The sequence below is a fragment of the Zea mays genome, chromosome 10 (assembly GCF_902167145.1).
Source record: "Zea mays cultivar B73 chromosome 10, Zm-B73-REFERENCE-NAM-5.0, whole genome shotgun sequence".
In the NCBI taxonomy this organism is placed as follows: Eukaryota; Viridiplantae; Streptophyta; class Magnoliopsida; order Poales; family Poaceae; genus Zea; species Zea mays.
In genome coordinates this window covers 89,205,934-89,225,275 of record NC_050105.1, presented here as the reverse complement: position 1 = coordinate 89,225,275, position 19,342 = coordinate 89,205,934, and the positions used below count along the sequence as shown (strand labels likewise).

The window sequence follows — 19,342 nt, the reverse complement described above, 5'->3', positions numbered from 1 at the left end:
CCTCGCCAGGTCCAGTCAGTGGCGCCGGTTGCTCTCCAACCCCCATCCTCGCATCTTCTGCTGGGTCACCGAGCTTTCCAGGCCACCGAAGTCGTCGACTTCTTCATCGTCCGCCATCTACAGAAATAGCACAAAACATAAATACATATTAAAAAAAACTGTCATGCACCTGCTCCAGCGCCCGGTCAGACCTCTCCCGGACAGTATCACGGCCGTGAGGGCCCCACATCCTGTCGTAAAGCGCCCTAGCAGATCGCTTTAGCACCTCGTCTTCGACCTAGAAGATTCCACGATCGAAGTCCTCGTTGGATCGGTCAAAAACTTTAAAGTGCCTGCATCCCTCACGGGACAAAGCATTCGCAGCCCCTCAAAGGTAATAAGCGAGGCAAAGGACATGAGACCCGTCACGATAGCCGGGAGCAGCTCCAGTTCCTTCTGCAGCCACCCGAGAAAGCGAAGGCCCACCTCCTCGCTAGACGTATCAAAGGGGTGGTACACGCACCAAGCTGCCGGTACGCGTCCACGAGCAATGCGTGTGCTCAGTCGACCCCTATGCGGGTGGAGGCCTCCGCTTTGTCGAGATAGCCACACAGACTCCTGTGCCCTGACTCTGCGTTGCTAGCACGTTGGAGGGCGAGGTTGGCCTCGGCACGGGCAGGCTGGGCCTCCGCGCGGGCCCTATCCACATCCTCCTTTTCCACCGCCAGCCGACGGCCGAGGTCCTCTTTTTCAGCCTCCGCCGCCAACAGCTTCTCCATCAAATTGCGGCTCTTGTTTTCCGCGATTGATTTGTCTCGCACAGCCTCAGTATGCTGCGTTCGGAGGCGCTCAATCCTCCCCTCGAGTCGTCGCCTTTCGGCAGCAAACTTCGAGGTCAATGCCCCCGACGCAATGTGCTTGGCGAAGGCGGCCGCCTGGCACAAAAGACTGTCAAATTCGAAGTCATAAAAGAAAAACAAACTCCCAAAGGCAAAGATTACTCACGTGCTTCAGCTGCTGCACAACTGAGCTAACCATGTCCTTAGTAGTGGTGGCCGAAGAAATTTCGCCGCTGGCACAAAACCTGGACCATGGGTCCTGCGAAGACCCGTTCGTCCCAGTCACCACGGCCAGCTGCCACCGGCGTCGGGACAACAGCCAGTTGCCCAGACTCCGCTCCTGCACCATGGTCACGTTAGAAACCCAGACTTTGTTCAAAAAACTCACCAGCATGTCCCCGCCCTGTGTGGGCGTCGAATATCGCGACCTCGCCCATAAGGTAATCCTCCACGGAAATATCCATGGAGACTTCGGCGCCACCCACCGCCGTCTCAGCAGCACGCGGTGGCGACGGAGGCCTTCACTCTTGTGTGGGCATGGCAGGGAGCGACATGCTGGCGCCGGGCACGCCAGGCGGAGGCATGTTCGTGCCGGGGCGGCAGGCTTCACGCTCGCCCAAGCCATTTTGACCTCGCGTCGCGGGTCCCCAACCCTCGCGAACGGCCGACGTTTCCGTGGCGCGTATTGACGATCCTTCTCCATCACTGCCGATACAACAGCAGCAACATTCCGTCCGTAAGGGAAAATTTTCATCTCACGAGCTAATCGATATGTAAACATGTCCTCGCCGGCCGCCTGAGGAATCGGAACATTCCTAGGCGACCCCCGGTAACCTTCAGCATTCGCGCAGAAGATTCCTGGAGCTCGGCTGAAGACATCGTCTATCCGGGAACCGCGCAGGTCTCCAATAAATCCGCAGCAAAACATTCGGAAGCCCTCAACCCCACAGCCATTGTACCTAATTTCCTCTTCTTGGCGGCCACGCTCGGCGCTGATCCCCGCGAAGGGCCTTCGTCGACCATCGTCACCACCTTTTTTCCCCGGTGGACAGCAGCATCGGCATCGTCGTCCCCCCGGGTAGCCGACATACGGCAAACGATTGAACTCAAAAACGTGGTTCAACCAAACATTTGAACCGTGGATATCCCAACTCCTCAGGGTCTCTGTCCTTGGCACATATCTTCCCACAATCTTCGCGGCCTCGGCCTCCACTTCGCGCACAAATGCGGCTGGGTTCCGACCACGTAAATCCACAACAAAGGCAGGACTTCGCACCAACTGGTCACCCAGGGTCGGCATCCGATGGGGGCACACTTCGCCCAATACCCAGTCGTGTGCCAAGGGCCACACTCCATAGATGATAAGTTCCTCAACCAAGTCACGCCCGCTACTCAAGCGGGCAACATACCAAAGGGCCCCTTCGTCATCGTCATCCTTCGCCACCTCAAATTGAGGGAACGCCACATAACAGTGTGACCATAGAATGGCCGGAGGGAGGCCAGGCAGGTCTTCGACATCACCAGAAGACACATAGAACCAAAAATCCCAACAGTTGCCCCACTTGTTCCTGGCACAAGGGACTAACTCTATGACTTTCGCCGAAGTCTTTCCAGTCCTCGGCGTGAAGGTGCACGATCCAAATTGTAAAATCTTATTTCATATTTTCCTTTTCTGCCAATGTAGGCAATAATTCTTGGCGAAGACCTCCACAGGCTGCCCGCCGTAGGAAGTAACCGCCCAACATACTTCGCCAGCGCAACCACGACGTTAGGCGTCAACTGGTGGACCTGCACTTTGAACCTTCACAGCACCTCCGCCACGAAGCGATGTGCCGGGAGGCAAAGGTCGGCGACAAAAAAGGCCTCAAAAACAACCAACTCGCCTTCAGGCTCGGGGATCTCCTCTGCACCCGGAACTCGCCCGACGCCGTCACCAAAGTACCCGAGCCGCTACATCTCCAGCACGCGGACCGAGGAAATCCTCGAAATGCCGAACTCCACGGTATGGCCAGGCTGCAACTCCATCACCGCCAAATCGCTCAAAGTAACCTCGGACGACGGCACGGCCGATGACGCACTCACAGCAGACGAAGAAGAAGACATTGCAACGTACCGTCGGCGGCGGCGCGCGGTCTGCTTGATGTGGGCCAGATTTCTGAAGCGGGAGAGCAAGGAGGGCAGGCGAGCAGTTTACAAAATCTAGGGTTTCTACAGCGCAAACGAAAGCTAGAAACGGGCCCAGTCGCGGTCGACTTTTTATAGGCACGACGTGACGCCTCGGGAAACATGCAGTCCAACAGTAACACGTCCATCAACGGTCACATTTCAAAAACCCCCGCGGGACCACTTCGAGCGAGGGTAGCGTCTTCACCATCCAGCGGCAGTCTTCGGCACCAGCTGACTTAGTCGAACTGGTCCCTCGGAGGGCAAATGTTGGGGTGATGGCGAACACGCCACCCTTCGCTCTACGACTTCGTCTTCTCATCGCGTAGACGAAGGCTACATCCACAGAACACGCCAGAACAAGCCGAGGGCGCCGACCGGACGGAGTCCTGTGCGACCCCTTCGCTCTCGGCTTGCAAGACGAACGCCCTGCCGATGTCTATGGACCTCTCGCTCTCTCATCGTCGGGGGAGGCCCATGTGTGATTCGGCCCATAGTGATGGGCCCTGTGAGGACAAGTGCGATAAGGGTCGTGTCTGTAATAAGGTTTACCTTAATGATTATCTGTAACCTCCCCTCGTGAGAATATTCTGGGGATAAACCGGGTACTCGAGGGTCTAAACGTCTTTGACAGGGACAGGCGGCCCCTCGAGTACCTATAAATACCCCCGTACAGTGCCCACACACGGGAGATTAACGAAGCTTTTTGCATTCTGTGCTAAACTTTGCAAACATACTTTCCACTCCCTCGTTGGATCAACTTGCCCAGGCAGGCAAGTTCCCAACAGATCAAGCATCTTCTTTTTGACTGTCATTTTGCGAGAAGGGTTTGGGACTTTATTTTTCTAGCTTTTGGTATTTCTAGACCTTCTAATATCCACAATATGTTTGGTAACTGGATAGGAGGCTTCGAAAATGACCATAAAGGTCTAGCTCTACTTGGGACAGCAACCGTATGTTGGTCTATCTGCCTAGGTAGATATGAGTTAATTTTTGAAAACAAAATTTCTTTATCTCCTTTGCATGTCATTTTTACTATAGCCCAGAGGCTTCGCACATGGACTGTGCTACAGATGCAGGACTCATGCAATTTTTTGGTAATGGCTACACAACATTTGACTCAAGTGGCCAAAGAGTTTTTTTTTCGGGAGCATGGTTAGTGGTCTAGTCTTCGAATTGATAGCCAGTAGTGTGTGTTTTTAGATTCTGTTGGGCTGTGTGCTCTTATGGGCAGAGGCTGAAAGTGACTTTCAAGGACTTGTATCACCTTGATGTACTGTTTTTGAATGAATAAAAATCCTTCCCTTTTCAAAAAAAGTATGGAGAGTTGAGTACCTCTCCAATTTCCTAGCAGGTTTGTGCAAGATTTTTCTCCCTCCAGTAATATCTGTCTTTTCTTTTAATGTGATTTATGACCTATTTGGCGTGGAATTTATTCTTCTTTTTTGGTTGTGACTTGAGCGAATTTGTTGAGGGGTTTTGGTTTTGGTTGCCTGCCCCCCACGAGCCACGATGGTGACAGACAACTAGGCAAGAGACACACACCGCCATCATCGAATGAGCATGCGCTGTGTGACGACAACGACGACGATGAGGCAAACAAAGGTCTGGGGAGGCGAGCCACCATCAGTTCCACGAAGCCGTGGCGCTTGCTCCCCACCCACGTGAAGCCCCGCCCCCGCACGTACGAGGTCGGCCCTGCATATGTGCTTTCTTGCTTCCTCGGTAGCAGTAGCACTAGCTTTAGCTAGCACGTCGTCGTCGATGGCGATTAACATGTTAAGAACCCCTAGCTACTGAGTGTAGATCAAAGTTTTCTTAACTGAATAATAATAGAACACACAAGGAGACATGAGTGTAGAGAGGGACTGATTCTTTACTACTGTATACATGTAGTTTAACATCAATTTGCAGACATCAATGATTAGGTCAATTACCTAGTGTTGGTGCCTTTTTGGGGGCGCCAATCACTCAATACGAACCGTGGCGGTGCCCTCTACAGAGGCGCGGACGGTCCGCGGCTAGGGGCTGGATGGTCCGCAACCTGGTATAGGGGCTTGGGCTCCCTGCCTGACGGTCGGACGGTACGCGCCTACAGACCGGACGGTCCGCACGTGCGCAGGGGCGGTGGAAGATCGCCGGCGGCGCCTGGATCTCGCTCCCGGGAGGGACCCCATCGGGGAGGAGAGATCCTAGGTGTTGTCTAGGCTCGGTAGGCCGACCTAGACTCCTCTAATCGACGTAGAGTCGAAGAGAAGCGGAGAATTTGAGGATTTGGATACTAAACTAGAATTAAACTAGAGCTAGTCCTAATGCATAAGGTAAAAAACGAGAAATAGACTTGATTTGCTCGATTGTTGGGGGTTCAATCGGTCGTAACCCTTCATCTATATAAAGGGGGAGGTCTGGATCCGTTTCAAACTGTTTCCCGAGTTAATCCCGCGGTTTTAGGTAACAAATCCCGCGAGAAACTAGGAACCTTAACTGATTCTGCGCACGCGCGGACCGTTCGCGCCACCACCGCGGACTGTCCGGCCTCGGGGTCGGACCGTACGCGTGACTCTATTTGGTCTCCAACATATGCCCCTGCCTTTTGGTGAAGGTTGATAAACCAAAAGCATATGAACTAAACCTGATGTAATTCACCGACTTTTCAAAATGGAGATAATTCAATAAAGCACCAATGTATAAAGGCCGTTTTGGATTGTACCTTTCTCGGCCATGACCATTTGATCAATGGATCAAAAGGAATAGAATGGAGGTGCCCCCCAGTCTGGATAGACAAAGGGACTATACATGTACCATGGATTCATCATCATACCATTCCATATTTGAACAAGATAATATACCGACGATGAATAAACGGGTGGAAAGTACCCTGGTCTCATAGGATGAACAGGCGGTGCTTGTTGCGTCGCCTTTTGGGCCGTTTTGTTCGGTCGTTTCGTTTTAGCAGGTGACCGAGGTTTCTTCGTTGACCGATCACATGGAACAGTCTTCTTGCTAGCATTTTTGGCTAGCAATTGATCGAAAGTAGGCCCGACTTTTACTAGCCGACCATGTGCGTCATGCTGGCTTTGCCCTCGCATCTCTTTCCTTGCTTTGTGTGGACACTGACGCCTCTGGCCATGGGCGGACTGTCTGGCTAAGCTAGTCAGACCATCTTTATGAGCGCCGGACTGCCCGAACATAGGTGCTGGATCGTCCGCGATGCTCAGGTCAGGTTATCGTGCTCGGCTCCTTAATTGTGTCTGCCCCCCGGCGCTTCCGGATTTGTTAGTCTTATTGTCCAGAGCTTTTCGAGCATCCTCCTTCTGCGATATATTTGACGTGCGAGGATTGTCAATGATGATGTCTTTGCTTTTGCTTTTATCGGCCATTTCGGGCCGAACTAAGACCTTTTCGCACGCGACATCTATTGTATTAACAGGAAATGGCTGTGTGTCCACTTGCATTTCCTGAAAAGCCAACCGGCCCTCATTTATGGCCGATTGTACCTGTCGACGAAAAACATCACAGTCTTTGGTGGCATGAGAAAAAGAATTATGCCACTTACAATAAGCACGTCTATTTAATTCATCTATAGGAGGGATAGTATGAGTTAATTTAATGTTGCCATTTTTAAGTAGCTCATCAAATATCTTATCGCATTTGGCAACATTAAAGGTAAATTTAATCTCTTCTTGCCGATTCTTTTGAACCGGTTGTAAGGAAGAACATGCTGAAGATTTGGCCTTTGTTGGCCAAATAAACTCAGCGGTATATAAATCTGCGGATTCATCATCTGAACTATCACGCTCTATTAGATGTATAGTACGGGCGGCCGATTTTGATGTCTCTTTAAATCGGCTTTCACAGGCTAAAGCCCGCTGATGTAGCTGGGCTACCGAAAAGAACTGGGTCCCATCTAATTTGTCTCTTAAGTAGGATAGCAACCCATTAAAAGCTAGCCCCGCTAGCTCTTTGTCTGCAACATGGATCCGAAAGTATCGGTTTCTAGTGTCCAGGAATCTCCGGACATAATCATTAACCGATTCTTCGCGTCCTTGTCGGACTGAAGCTAAGTCAGCTAATCCTAATTCATATTCCCCGGCAAAGAAATATTCATGAAATTTATTTTCTAACTCATTCCAGGAATTAATGGAATTAGGAGGCAGGGTGGCGTACCATGTAAAAGCGGTACCAGTAAGGGATAAAGAAAATAACCGAACACGAAATGCTTCTCCATCGGCTAATTCGCCTAAGTGTGCTAGGAACTGGACTATGTGTTCATGTGTGCTTCTCCCATTCTCACCAGAAAACTTAGAAAATTCTGGTATCCTTGCCCCTTGTGGATATGGGACAGTGTCAAACCGGTGATTATATGGCTTTTGGTATGATTGCCCCACTCTGGCTACACTAACTCCGAACTTATCTCGAAATAGTTCAGTCATCTCTTCCCTAATTGTTTCCATTGCACCCGGTGGCAGACCACTGGATCCTGGGCTGTGGGGCTCATTTGGTCGGGCATTAGTATACCGACCTTCTTGCCATGACCGATCGATAGTGTTGATCGGTCTGTGATTGTATGGTGCGTTATGGTTTAAATATGTAGGGGCGAAACATACTGCTGTTGTGGTGTGTAATAATTTGGTGCAGGGTGTGCAACAGCAGGTTCTGCATATGTATATCTGGTTTGTACGGTGGTACATCCGAACTGGCCGGTCGTGTTCGCCATTATTGGGGCGCCACGCGGTGGTCCTGGTATGGCCCCTGACTATCCGACAGGGAAAGCCGGACGGTCCGTGTAAGGGTCGGACGGTCCGGGCAGAAGATCGGACAGTCCGACAGCGTCCAGGGTCGCCGATCTGCCAATCTGGGACGGATGTGGTCCTACGGTGGCCCCGGACTGTCCGGCATAGCAAGCCGGACGGTCCGCGTATGGGCCGAACGGTCCGGGCAGAAGCTCGGACGATCCGACCGTGTTCAAGGTCGCCGATCTGCCAAGCAGGGATGGCGGTGGTGGTACTTGCCCTGGATATGACTTCATCGACATATACCATATAATGGTTGGGGATGCAGATCCCCATTTGTTGCCGATGTATTAGACATAGATACCCTGTTACTAATCTCATATGATGGAAAACTAGGAGCAACAGACTTCTCCAACGTACGCGTTAATTTTCTAATTGACTCTTCTAACCCTCCAATTTATTGTTTCATTTGATTCTGCTGATGATCTACATACTGTTTAATAGATTGGATGTCGTCGGGTTTACTTACGTTGGGGAATTGAAGCGAAGATAGAAGTGATGCGACGTCGGTCTCTCCATGTTTGACAACTTTCTGGTGGCGATCCACCGTGTATTGTGATAAGAATTTCTCCTTCGCTTGACGCATGTAGTCCTCGTATTGTTGTTGCTCATCGGCCGTCAGACTTTCAACTGCCGGCATCAGGATATTGTCCGGGGAGATATCGGTGTGATCTTTAGAACCGGGCATTTGAGGGCATGATTTTTAGTATATCTAAACACCTATCCCCAGCGGAGTCGCCAAAAGTATGTTGGTGCCTTTTTGGGGGCGCCAATCACTCAATACGAACCGTGGCGGTGCCCTCTACAGAGGCGCGGACGGTCCGCGGCTAGGGGCCGGACGGTCCGCGACCTGGTACAGGGGCTTCGGCTCCCTGCCTGACGGTCGAACGGTCCGCACCTACAGGCCGGACGGTCCGCACGTGCGCAGGGGCGGCGGAAGATCGCCGGCGGCGTCTAGATCTCGCTCCCGGGAGGGACCCCGTCGGGGAGGAGAGATCCTAGGTGTTGTCTAGGCTCGGTAGGCCGACCTAGACTCCTCTAATCGACGTAGAGTCGAAGAGAAGCGGAGAATTTAAGGATTGTGATACTAAACTAGAACTAAACTAGAGCTACTCCTAATGCATAAGGTAAAAAAACAAGAAATAGACTTGATTTGATCGATTGTTGAGGGTTCAATCGGCCGTAAAATCCTTCATCTATATAAGGGGAGGTCTGGATCCGTTTTAAACTGTTTCCCGAGTTAATCCCGCGGTTAATTTTAGGTAACAAATCCCGCGAGAAATTAGGAACCCTAACTAATTCTACGCACGTGCGGACCGTCTGCGCCACCACCGCGGACTGTCCGGACCGCGGACCGTCCGGCCTTGGGACCGGACCGTCCACGTGACTCTATTTGGTCTCCAACACCTAGGGTTATCTCTTTGGTTTATAGACAGTAACCACAACCCTAACCTGCCAACCTGGACTGAAGCCGATAAAGTCCAACTCCCGCAATGGCTATAGTCAAAATCATCGCAGTTAAATATAGGTCCTGGTCAAAGATCAATGGTCATTTTGTTAATATATTTATTTGAACCAAACTTAATTGCGTTCACCTAAAAAACTGCTCTACTGTAAACGAGGAATGGGGCCGGAGTCCTCTCCTTGTCGTTGGTGGCCTAGTTGTAGAGAGGAAGGAGGAGCTCTGGCCCTAGGCCACAACTGCAATTGAAGTGGCCTGACAGCGATACTTGCGGCATCTTGGAGCTCTAGAGGCGCATGTTTGGTTGGATGACGTGCCATATAGATTGTGATATATTTTCCGTCACACTTGTTTAAGATTAGACATTCAAATTTTCAGTTACAACTTGGCATGCTTAAGGAAATCTTATCATATTTTACAAGTTATTGATGAGTGGAACCAACGCAGCAAGAGCAAATTCTTGCTATAAACATGGGTATGAACCAAATACATGCCTAAATCGATCAAACTTATCTAATCTTACTTGTGGCATACTGTGGCATGTGAGACAGCCAACCAAACCCGTGACGCTTTTGATCTCAACTTTTGCACTGTCATTTCTTGACTGCAAATATATATGCATGACACAATTGAGATCCTGCTAATCAACTTGATTATATTAATTGTTAATCAAGCTTGTATATCACACCGAAGTTAATCAATGCATGCATGCTTCGTTGGGCGCTCATCATTGTTTATTGGATTAAGTGGGTGTTTGTTGAAATGTTCTGTCGTCAGGGTTCTGCATATATAATTAACCTTTTAGAACCCTATAATTTATTAGGATGTAGCGTATGATAGTTTTATTCTAAAATTTTAAGCACTAGTTATGGAGAGAACGGATTGTCTGTCTGAAAATGTTTCTCAACAATTTTTAGGATAAACTCTATTATAAAGTGACTCTGCGTATGGTGTAAATCAGAAGAAACTATTTTGTTTTAGATGTCACGCTCTTGGTTATGAGCAGTTTCACTGGTTTTGTTTTATCTAAGAAACGAAGGAAATAATGTATAAACTGGTTTGTATATCAATTGTGTTGTCTCCAATTGGACATGTACCTCCTTCATATTTATAGTAGATGGCAACGAAGTATATACACTCAGCTGGGCGCTCAAAATTATAACAGTGGTCTCAGTTGCATTGACAAGAGTCACCCGATTGTAATGGTGATGATATTTTCGAAATCCATATCGCAGCTAAACTACTCAAACTAACACAAGACTGCATGAACTACAAAGTATATATAACGAACTGATGCTGGGATAGAAAGAACAACAAACCATCTTAACACCATTAGATTTGAATATATACTCGTTCGGCATGCACTTACAATAAAACGATTCTGAAATGCTAATGCAGGCACTCATTAATTGGGGCTAATTCAATTTCTTATCTTGTGATAACACATCGATCACGCGTGGTACACAAAGGACAATTGAGCGGAAAATTAAGCGCAGACTTCTGAAGATAGGGTTGGGCGGTCAAGACGGCGACGGCGGCCCCGGCGGAATTTGGAGCGGAGATTAGGGCACGTCGAGGCGGAGATTAGGGCAGAGAGCGCATGCGGAAGCCACCCCTGGTGGGCCCAGTATGGAGAGCGAGGCAGAGTGTAGATCGAATCGATTTTCTGTATCTCTGCAGCTGAAGCTACTGTTGGTTTGAATGTGATAATGCAGACTTAAGCTTGCCAACAATCTGCTCCGTTGTCAAGCTGAGGCTGCCCTCCTCCAACTGAAATCAACAAATTGTCGTTTGCACCAAATAAATATAGAAATTAGTAGCACATAACGGGAAATACAACCAAAACTATGAGGCGTAAACCAAATTTCCATCTACATTCCGTGCAAACTAATTAACTAGCAAAAGTCATAAAAAATCCTGAAAAGTTTATAGATATACTTCATTAGCCTGCTTTACCATTGTATAAAATATCAAGTTAAAATTCATCACATGTTAAGAAATACAGAAAAGAGAAAATTAATTTTCTCTTTTTGTATCTTTTAACATACGATGAATTTAAACTTGAAATTTTATATAGTGGTAAAGAAGGCAATAAAATATATCCATAATTTTTTTGATATTTTTTTTGACTTTTATTAGTTGGTTTGAACAGAGTTTGCATGAAAACTTAGTTTACACATGATACGTTACCATATATATATATATATATATATATATATATATATATATATATATATATATATATATATATATATATATATATATATATATATTATATATATATATATATATATATATATATATATATATATATATATATATATATATATATTATATATATATATATATATAAGCCCGGGTAGTCAAACAAATTGGTCCTGATAGCTCTAAGACTACCTGCAGCAGACTCCCTATTTCACTCATTATTTTTAAACTCCACTCTGTAAACAGTGCAATCGACAGTGTAGAACAGTACTTTGCACGACCATTTACATGGTCTACTGGAGATGATGTATATATATATAATAGAATAGAAAATTCTGTCTATGTTCTTAAATGTTACCAACTTTTTCCCAAACAGATTCTTAAATAGAGTAGAAACCATTCGCAAGCTCAAGCATTTATTGGATCAGTGGTTCGCCTATACAATATAAGAGAAACAAACCTGCAACATGATATGTCGATCTATATTACAATTCGCCTCGTCTACATCTAGTTGCATTAAGTGGCTAAGGCCAGCTAACACATTCGAAACAAAACTTGATGTTTTTTTAAAAAAAAAAATAGGATAGATTAGTTCTTAATTGAAATTGTCCATGTAGCCTGTACTCCTTTTTATTGAAGGTGATCTTTGATAGTTATGGAATAAGCCACTAGTTAAAAGAAATACATGGAGGCATGCATACCACAATCTCAAGCTGCTATATATGAGCCCATTCTAGTTCAAAGAGCTAAAACACCAAGTTTTAATTTGTAAAAGGAATTTTAAATCCTAAAACATCATGGGACAGAGGGAGTACTTGCTAGACACAAGAAATAAATATATACTATATGCCAACAATTCTGTATGCAATTGCATTTGCTACATATTTTACTGGAAACTGAAACATAGTACTACCTCCATCCCATAAAACGTATGTTAGTTCTTGGGTACAAAAAATAATGTCGCCAAAAAAACTTTATGTTTTAGCTATTGGCAACAAATTGGACTCATGCCAGCATGAGATTGTGATCTGCATACCATTTTTGCATTCCTTTTAATGAGGTTGTTGACTATAGCTTGGTCCACCTTCAACAGATAGAGGTGCATAGGTAATTTTGTTAATATGTCCTAAAAGTACTAAACCATCAAGGTGTGCGTAGCTTAAATTGAATTCGATGAATTGAAGTTCTTTAGATGGAGGGAGCAATATTTATATTAGCATGCACATACCAGTAACTCTTAACTAATTTAACAAACTAGTCAAGTACTCCCTCCATTCTATATTGTAAGACATTTTGTTTTTTCTAGATACATTGTTTTTATTATGTATATATATGTAGATCTAGTGTCTACTTAAGTGTATAACAGAAGTTACACATCTTATAATTTAACTAGTTTTTTTCTCTCTTTTTGTTCTGTGATGTGATCTGACATATATATAGGTGTATCTGATTAGTTACCATTGGCGGCCACACACCAAAATAAGTAATGCAAGTAATAACCCTTTTCTATCTTGTTATCACAAATAATTTTAGGGCTTGTTACTAGTTTTATTTACAAATATAAATGTATCACCAATGCAAGCATCGAAAATGGAAGAGATCGTCGATGTTCGCTGAACCCAATATTTCTATAGATGTAGATTTGTTTTTATGTACTTATTTTCAAATTTAACAAGAAAATATCATTCAGTTTTGTTTGGTGTGTGAACACATTATTGATATGCTTGATAAGTTGGTATACATGAAAGCACACGTACACGTACTTACCGGTATAGATTTTGAACAAGTGTGTGCTCATGATCATGACATTATCCTAGTGAAGTACACACCCAATATTCACCTCGTTTTGGTGTGCACATGTATTTGAATAAAATGTTAATTTATGCCACTAATTAAGCAATCAATCTATTAGTGATGTCGATATGAAATCTAGAACCGACATTGAGATTTCAATCATAATATGTGTTCTCTTTGTAAAAACAATCAGCTAACATTACCGGACTCGATTTCTTTGCCGAGTGTTTCAGACACTTGGCAAAAACTTTTTTGTAGTCGGCAAGGATTTCATAGCGTTATTTTCCGGTACTTAGCACTCGCACTCGGCAATGACTTGTTTTTCGGTAGTGTAGGGATTTCACATAATTAAAATTGTATAAGGTCATTCTCTATGCAGAGTTTCATATGGTTATTCTTAACATAGAATACAATAAAATATGGATGAAACGGTTAGTTTCGATGCAGTCTTATTATTTTGTTTCATGTGGACATATAATTTTGTGGCTTATTTTTGAGTTGGTATCCGAATCTAGAGAGACTCATCATCATGAAACTCCTATTTTGTATCTCTTGGCAATTCTATCGGAAGTGTTTGTGTTGTGGCAGTATATATATTAAAAGCAGAATAAAACTTTCACTGATATTGGCCTAAGAAGGAAGAATTGATATTATTATTTCGGGAACATGGCATGCTTTTCATTGAGAGTAGGAATGAACTGAACTTAACTATTTGGTTTGTACTACCAAACCGTCCTTACAACATAGACTATCAATATTAATGACGTGCGGATTATATGTTTTTAATATTGAAATGATCTCAACCAGCTATTTGTGTTTTGTCTTCTATTTTCCCACCATTTTAGGGCTTGTTCGGTTATTCCCAAAACACATGGATTGGATGAGATTGGAAAAAAATGAGAAGAGGTTTGACTTGTTTGGGTTTCAAACCCATCCAATCCCACTCAATCCACATGGATTGAGAGCTAACCGAACAAGCCCTTATAGATGTTCCTAACCAGCTAACTAAAACAACGCATTTTCAGGCATTTGGTACACCAAATCAGAAGTTTAGTATTTTTAGTACATCCTATTCCTATATGTTCAAATATAGAAAGCATGCAGAGATCAGAGAGTGGTGAATGCATTAATCTTCTAAAGTAAGGCTCAGTTTAGATCCTCGTGGTTAATTGTTTGTCCGTAGTTAACAATTAGTTGGTAAATAATTAGCTAGCAACCAGAGTATGTTTGGAGTCTTGACTAATATATTCTTTTTCTTTTATATGATGTATTAGTATCTATTAATAAGTTCAAATGGTCGATGGGCAAATAGTTTGCCAGCTCTCTGGCTAACAATTAGTCAGTCGGTTTAGAGGCAAAAGTGCTAAATTAATCTGAAAACTGTTTACCACAGAGATCAAACATGTCTGACAAAAAAAAAAGAAAAAGAAAACGGACTTGCCTCTGCCGTGATGGTTATGATGATAGTGCAAATCGAGAAGGGCATGACATTGGCATGGACGACGGTGAGCCCGAGGCCCTCGACCACGGCGAGCGCTGCCGCCGCCACCCCTTTGCCGCCCCCGCAATGGATCCTCACCATCGCGCTCCTCTCGGAGAAGCGTGCCTCGATCTCCGGAAGCGCCGGTGACCCCGACGACGACGATGCCGACGTCGGCGACCGGGAGCCGCCATTCTCGTCCGTCGTCGTCGGCGCTTTGGTCCTGCTGCTGCCGGCGGCGGCGGCGGCAGCCTCTTCCAGGGCCTTGAGCCGCTGCTGGAGCTCCTTCACGTACTTGGCTGCGTCGGAGAGGATCGTCGCCTTGTCCATCTGCCATGCCACGATCGAGCAGGTTATCGGGGATTTGATCGATGCAGCAGAGTGCAGAGAGAACAAGGGCAGGGGTTCAGTTCATATGGATCGGCTGGGACTGAGAAAGGACCTTCTTGAGTCCTGGGATGACGGTGGAGAGCTCGATCAAGCGATTGTTGATCTTCTCCCGGCGTTTGCGCTCCGCGACGATGTGTTCCGGCGTGCACGACGCGGCTCCCATGCCGCGTGTTGGGTGGTGGGCTCTTCTCGGCGGCGGTGGCGGCGACCGGCGGCGGTGGGCCAGCTCCGGCGGCACGCGGCGTATCGGGACGGCGCCTTCCTCCAGCACGCCGTCGCTGCGAGGCTGCGCCGCCGCCGAGCCGGTGACGAAGTTCCAGCTCACCCTCACCGTGGGCAGACTGGTGTTGGTTTTGCCGCTCGGGAACGAGTTGGGCGAGTGTGGCGGCCCGGAGCCGCCGTAGAAATCCGCGGCCTCCGCAGCCGCGGGGGCTGCAGGGTCAGTGGCCCCGCTGCTGCCGCCGTCGGTGACCTCGCCGCCAGAACCGCTCGTCGTCCAGCTGTTTGCCGCGTCGTCGGTTTCGACGGCGGCCATCAGCTCCCGCACCATCTCCGCCGCGTGGGAGGCGTCGCGGAGCCCTTGCAACGAGGGGAAGACGGCTACTGCCTCGCCGCAGCTGTCGTAGAGCGCCGCAGGCTCCTCCTCCTCCTGCAGCAGCGTGTCCATCGCCCATTCCATGAGCAGGCTTGTGTCCTCCATGTTGTTTGCTGCCTCCATTAACACAGCGCTCTCAAGTCTCAACCACCACAAAATATGGTAGAGCTGATCCAAATTCTTGCAATAATGCAACAGCAAATCGTACGTGGGGAGGCGTTCCCTTTTTATAAAGCATCTCCAACTTTAAAAATGTCCTATAATTTAAAAATAAGTATATTTTATAAAATTTATGGCACCAACAATACATACTAATTCATTAGTATGTTGGAGAAATAAACATTTTCAGTTTTAATTTAATCCAGAAAATCACAATAATGTATGTGACCACATGTATGTGTATATGTATCACTACTCACATAAGTAGTAAACAACAGTAAAATACGCACAAATCCAAAGAACATATTGTACTCTATGGAGGGACCGATGCTCAGTGGCTCCATTCACACGAGACATCTCGTGTGTATGTTCGATTTAGTCGTAAGCAGTCGACGCAGGCAGATGTATGCAGTGCAGTCCCACGAACGGTGCCGGCGACGAGAAACTTGATCAGTGTTGGTCGAGCGGACGAAGCGAGCAGTCGCGAGTACGCTCCCCAAAAACCTGATTGCCCGCACACATGTGCAAGTGTCTCTCTGCGGACGACGATTTCAGAGGCCTGCTTTCCCACACTATTTGTGCTCGCAAAAGATGGGACGGGAATTGGTTGTACGCAACGTGTCTAAGGAAGTTCGTATCCCTCCTCGTATATATACACGCGCAGAGGGAGGCCAACGGACAGTAATGAAAGGGAAATGTGCCCTTAAGCCATTTCTAGTATATTTTGGTGATTAAGTGCCCAACACATATTGAGTGAGTAATTATATGCTAAATGATGGATGAAGTGCAAATCTACAAGAAGGTATGGTTCTAGACTTAGTATATTGGTTTTTGTGTACTAATATATTTGTCTAAGTGCTAGAATCAGGAAAAGAAAAGGATTGGAAAAGAGTTGGCTATGTACAGCCAACTGCTACTCAGTCTGGGTGCACCGGACTGTCCGGTGGTGCACCGGATAGTGTCCGGTGCGCCAGGCTAGTTCTGATGAACTGGCCACTCTCGGGAATTCGTCGGCGGCGTACGGCTATAATTCACCGGACTGTCTGGTGGTGCACCGGACTGTCCGGTGAACCACGGCCGCCAGCGCAACGGTCGGCCGCGCGTGACGCGTGGCCCCAGCCAACGGTCGGCTGGGGGCACCGGACTGTCCGGTGTGCACCAGACAGTGTCCGGTGCGCCAACGACTACAATTCTGCAACGGTCGGCTGTGCCATTTTAAGAAGGAGATCCGCACCGGACAATGAACAGTGGATGTCCGGTGGTGCACCGGACTGTCCGGTGCGCCACCCGACAGAAGGCAAGAATTGCCTTCCAAGAATGCCTCCAACGGCTCCTAGCTGCCTTGAGGCTATAAAAGGGACCCCTAGGCGCATGGAGGAGTCACCCAAGCATTCATTGATCATTCCTAAGCACCAAGACTTCATTCTCGCGCATTCGATTCTTTGTGATAGTGACTTGAGCTCCATTTGAGTAGAGAACTCTTTGAGTTGTGTTGTGAGCTCAAGTTGTGGCTTGTGTGCGTGATTGTGCTCGTGCTTTGAGTCTTGTGTGTGTTGCTCTTCCCATCCTTACTTCCGTGCTTCTTTGTGATCATCAATTGTAAGGGCGAGAGGCTCCAAGTTGTGGAGATTTCTCGCAAACGGGAAAGAGTAAAAGAAAGAAAAACACCGTGGTATTCAAGTCGATCATTGGATCACTTGAGAGGGGTTGAGTGCAACCCTCGTCCATTAGGACGCCACAACGTGGAGTAGGCAAGTGTTATACTTGGCCGAGCCACGGGATAAATCACCGTGTCTCTTGTGCTTATTTTCTTTGTGACTATTGTGTTTCACAAGAGCTCGGTCCTTAGCCATTTGATTCCATTGTGCTATCACTTAACCAAGTTTTGTGGCTATAAGTTTTAAGTTTTTTACAGGATCACCTATTCACCCCCCCTCTAGGTGCTCTCAATTGGTATCAGAGCCGTTCTCTTCACGAAAGGGACTAATCGCCCGAAGAGATGGATCCTAAGGGAAAGGGGATGGTGGTCAACGATAAGGAGAAGGAATCCGTCCTCAACGAGCCAAGATACGATAAGCCCACTAACTCTGGCTCAAGTCACAAGAAGAAGGACGGGAAGAAGAAGAGGCGCATCAAGAAGATAGTCTACTACGACAGCGACGAGTCTTCCTCTTCCTAAAGAGACGACGACGACGAGAAAAAGAAAACGGTTAACTCAAACTTTTCTTTTGACTATTCTCGTATTCTGTCTAACTCCAATGCTCATTTACTTTCGATTCCACTTGGGAAACCTCCGCACTTTGATGGAGAAGACTACTCATTTTAGAGTCACAAAATGCGTAGTCACCTATTCTCTCTCCATCCAAGTATTTGGGAGATCATTGAAAACGGAATGCTTTTTGATAGTACTGACAATCCCGTTTTCATTAATGAGCAAATCCATAAAAATGCACAAGCTACCACTGTTTTGCTAGCATCCTTGTGCAGGGACGAGTACCACAAGGTGAGCGACTTGGATAATGCCAAGCAAATTTGGGACACCCTCAAGATTTCTCATGAGGGGAATGAAGCCACCATGATCACCAAAATGGAGTTGGTGGAAGGCAAACTAGGAAGGTTCGCAATGATCAGGGGGGAGGAGCCAACCCAAACGTACAACAGGCTCAAGACCCTGGTCAACAAGATAAGGAGCTATGGAAGCACGAGATGGACGGACCACGACGTCGTCTGACTTATGCTCAGGTCCTTCACTGTACTTGATCCTCATCTTGTGAATTCTATCTGTGAAAATCCTAGGTACACCAAGATGACGTCCGAGGAAATACTCGGAAAGTTCGTAAGCGGGCGTATGATGATCAAGGAAGCAAGATACATTGATGAGGCATTAAATGGTCCAATGCCCATCTACGAGCCTCAAACGGTTGCTCTCAAAGCAACAAGTAGCAGGGAGGCACTACCTAGCAAGGTGGCGCAAGTTGAGGCAGTCGGGCTAAATGAGGATGAAATGGCCCTCATTATCAAGCGCTTCAAGACCGCATTGAAGGGACGCAAGGAGTACTCAAACAAGAACAAGGCAAAGGGAAAGTGTTCCTGCTTCAAGTGTGGTAAGACAGGTCATTTTATTGCTTAATGTCCCGATAATGAAAATGACCAGGGAGACGAAAGACATGGGAAGAGGGAGAACAAGAAGGTTTACAAGAAGGCGAAGGGCGAGGCACACCTTGGCAAAGAGTGGGACTCGGATTATTCTTCGTCTGACTCCGACGACGAAGGACTCGCCGCCTCGGCCTTCAACAAATCGTCGCTCTTCCCCAATGTCAGCGTCTCGGACCCCGAGGGACCCTCGACCGAGCCGACCAGTGAATTTATCGCCGCGTGCCCCTGTCTAGATGGGTTGGCGCAAGATGGAACACAAGGGGGAAATGTATTATCTCGCGCCGGGGGGTGCTCGTAGTAGGGGTTACAAGCGTAGCGAGAGAGGGA

At 47.0% G+C, this 19,342-nt stretch overlaps 1 protein-coding gene across 1 annotated transcript; it reads right to left on the bottom strand.

Moving 5' to 3' along the window:
• Window positions 1-10,538: 10,538 nt before the first annotated feature.
• On the bottom strand, window positions 10,539-15,937 carry LOC103641360 (transcription factor MYC2). Its single transcript, XM_020546050.2, has 3 exons — window positions 15,158-15,937; window positions 14,677-15,045; window positions 10,539-11,006 (listed from the first exon to the last, which is right to left on the bottom strand). The coding sequence occupies exons 1-3, from the start codon at window positions 15,821-15,823 to the stop codon at window positions 10,923-10,925; spliced, it is 1,119 nt and encodes a 372-aa protein (XP_020401639.1). The 5' UTR covers window positions 15,824-15,937; the 3' UTR covers window positions 10,539-10,922.
• Window positions 15,938-19,342: the final 3,405 nt, after the last annotated feature.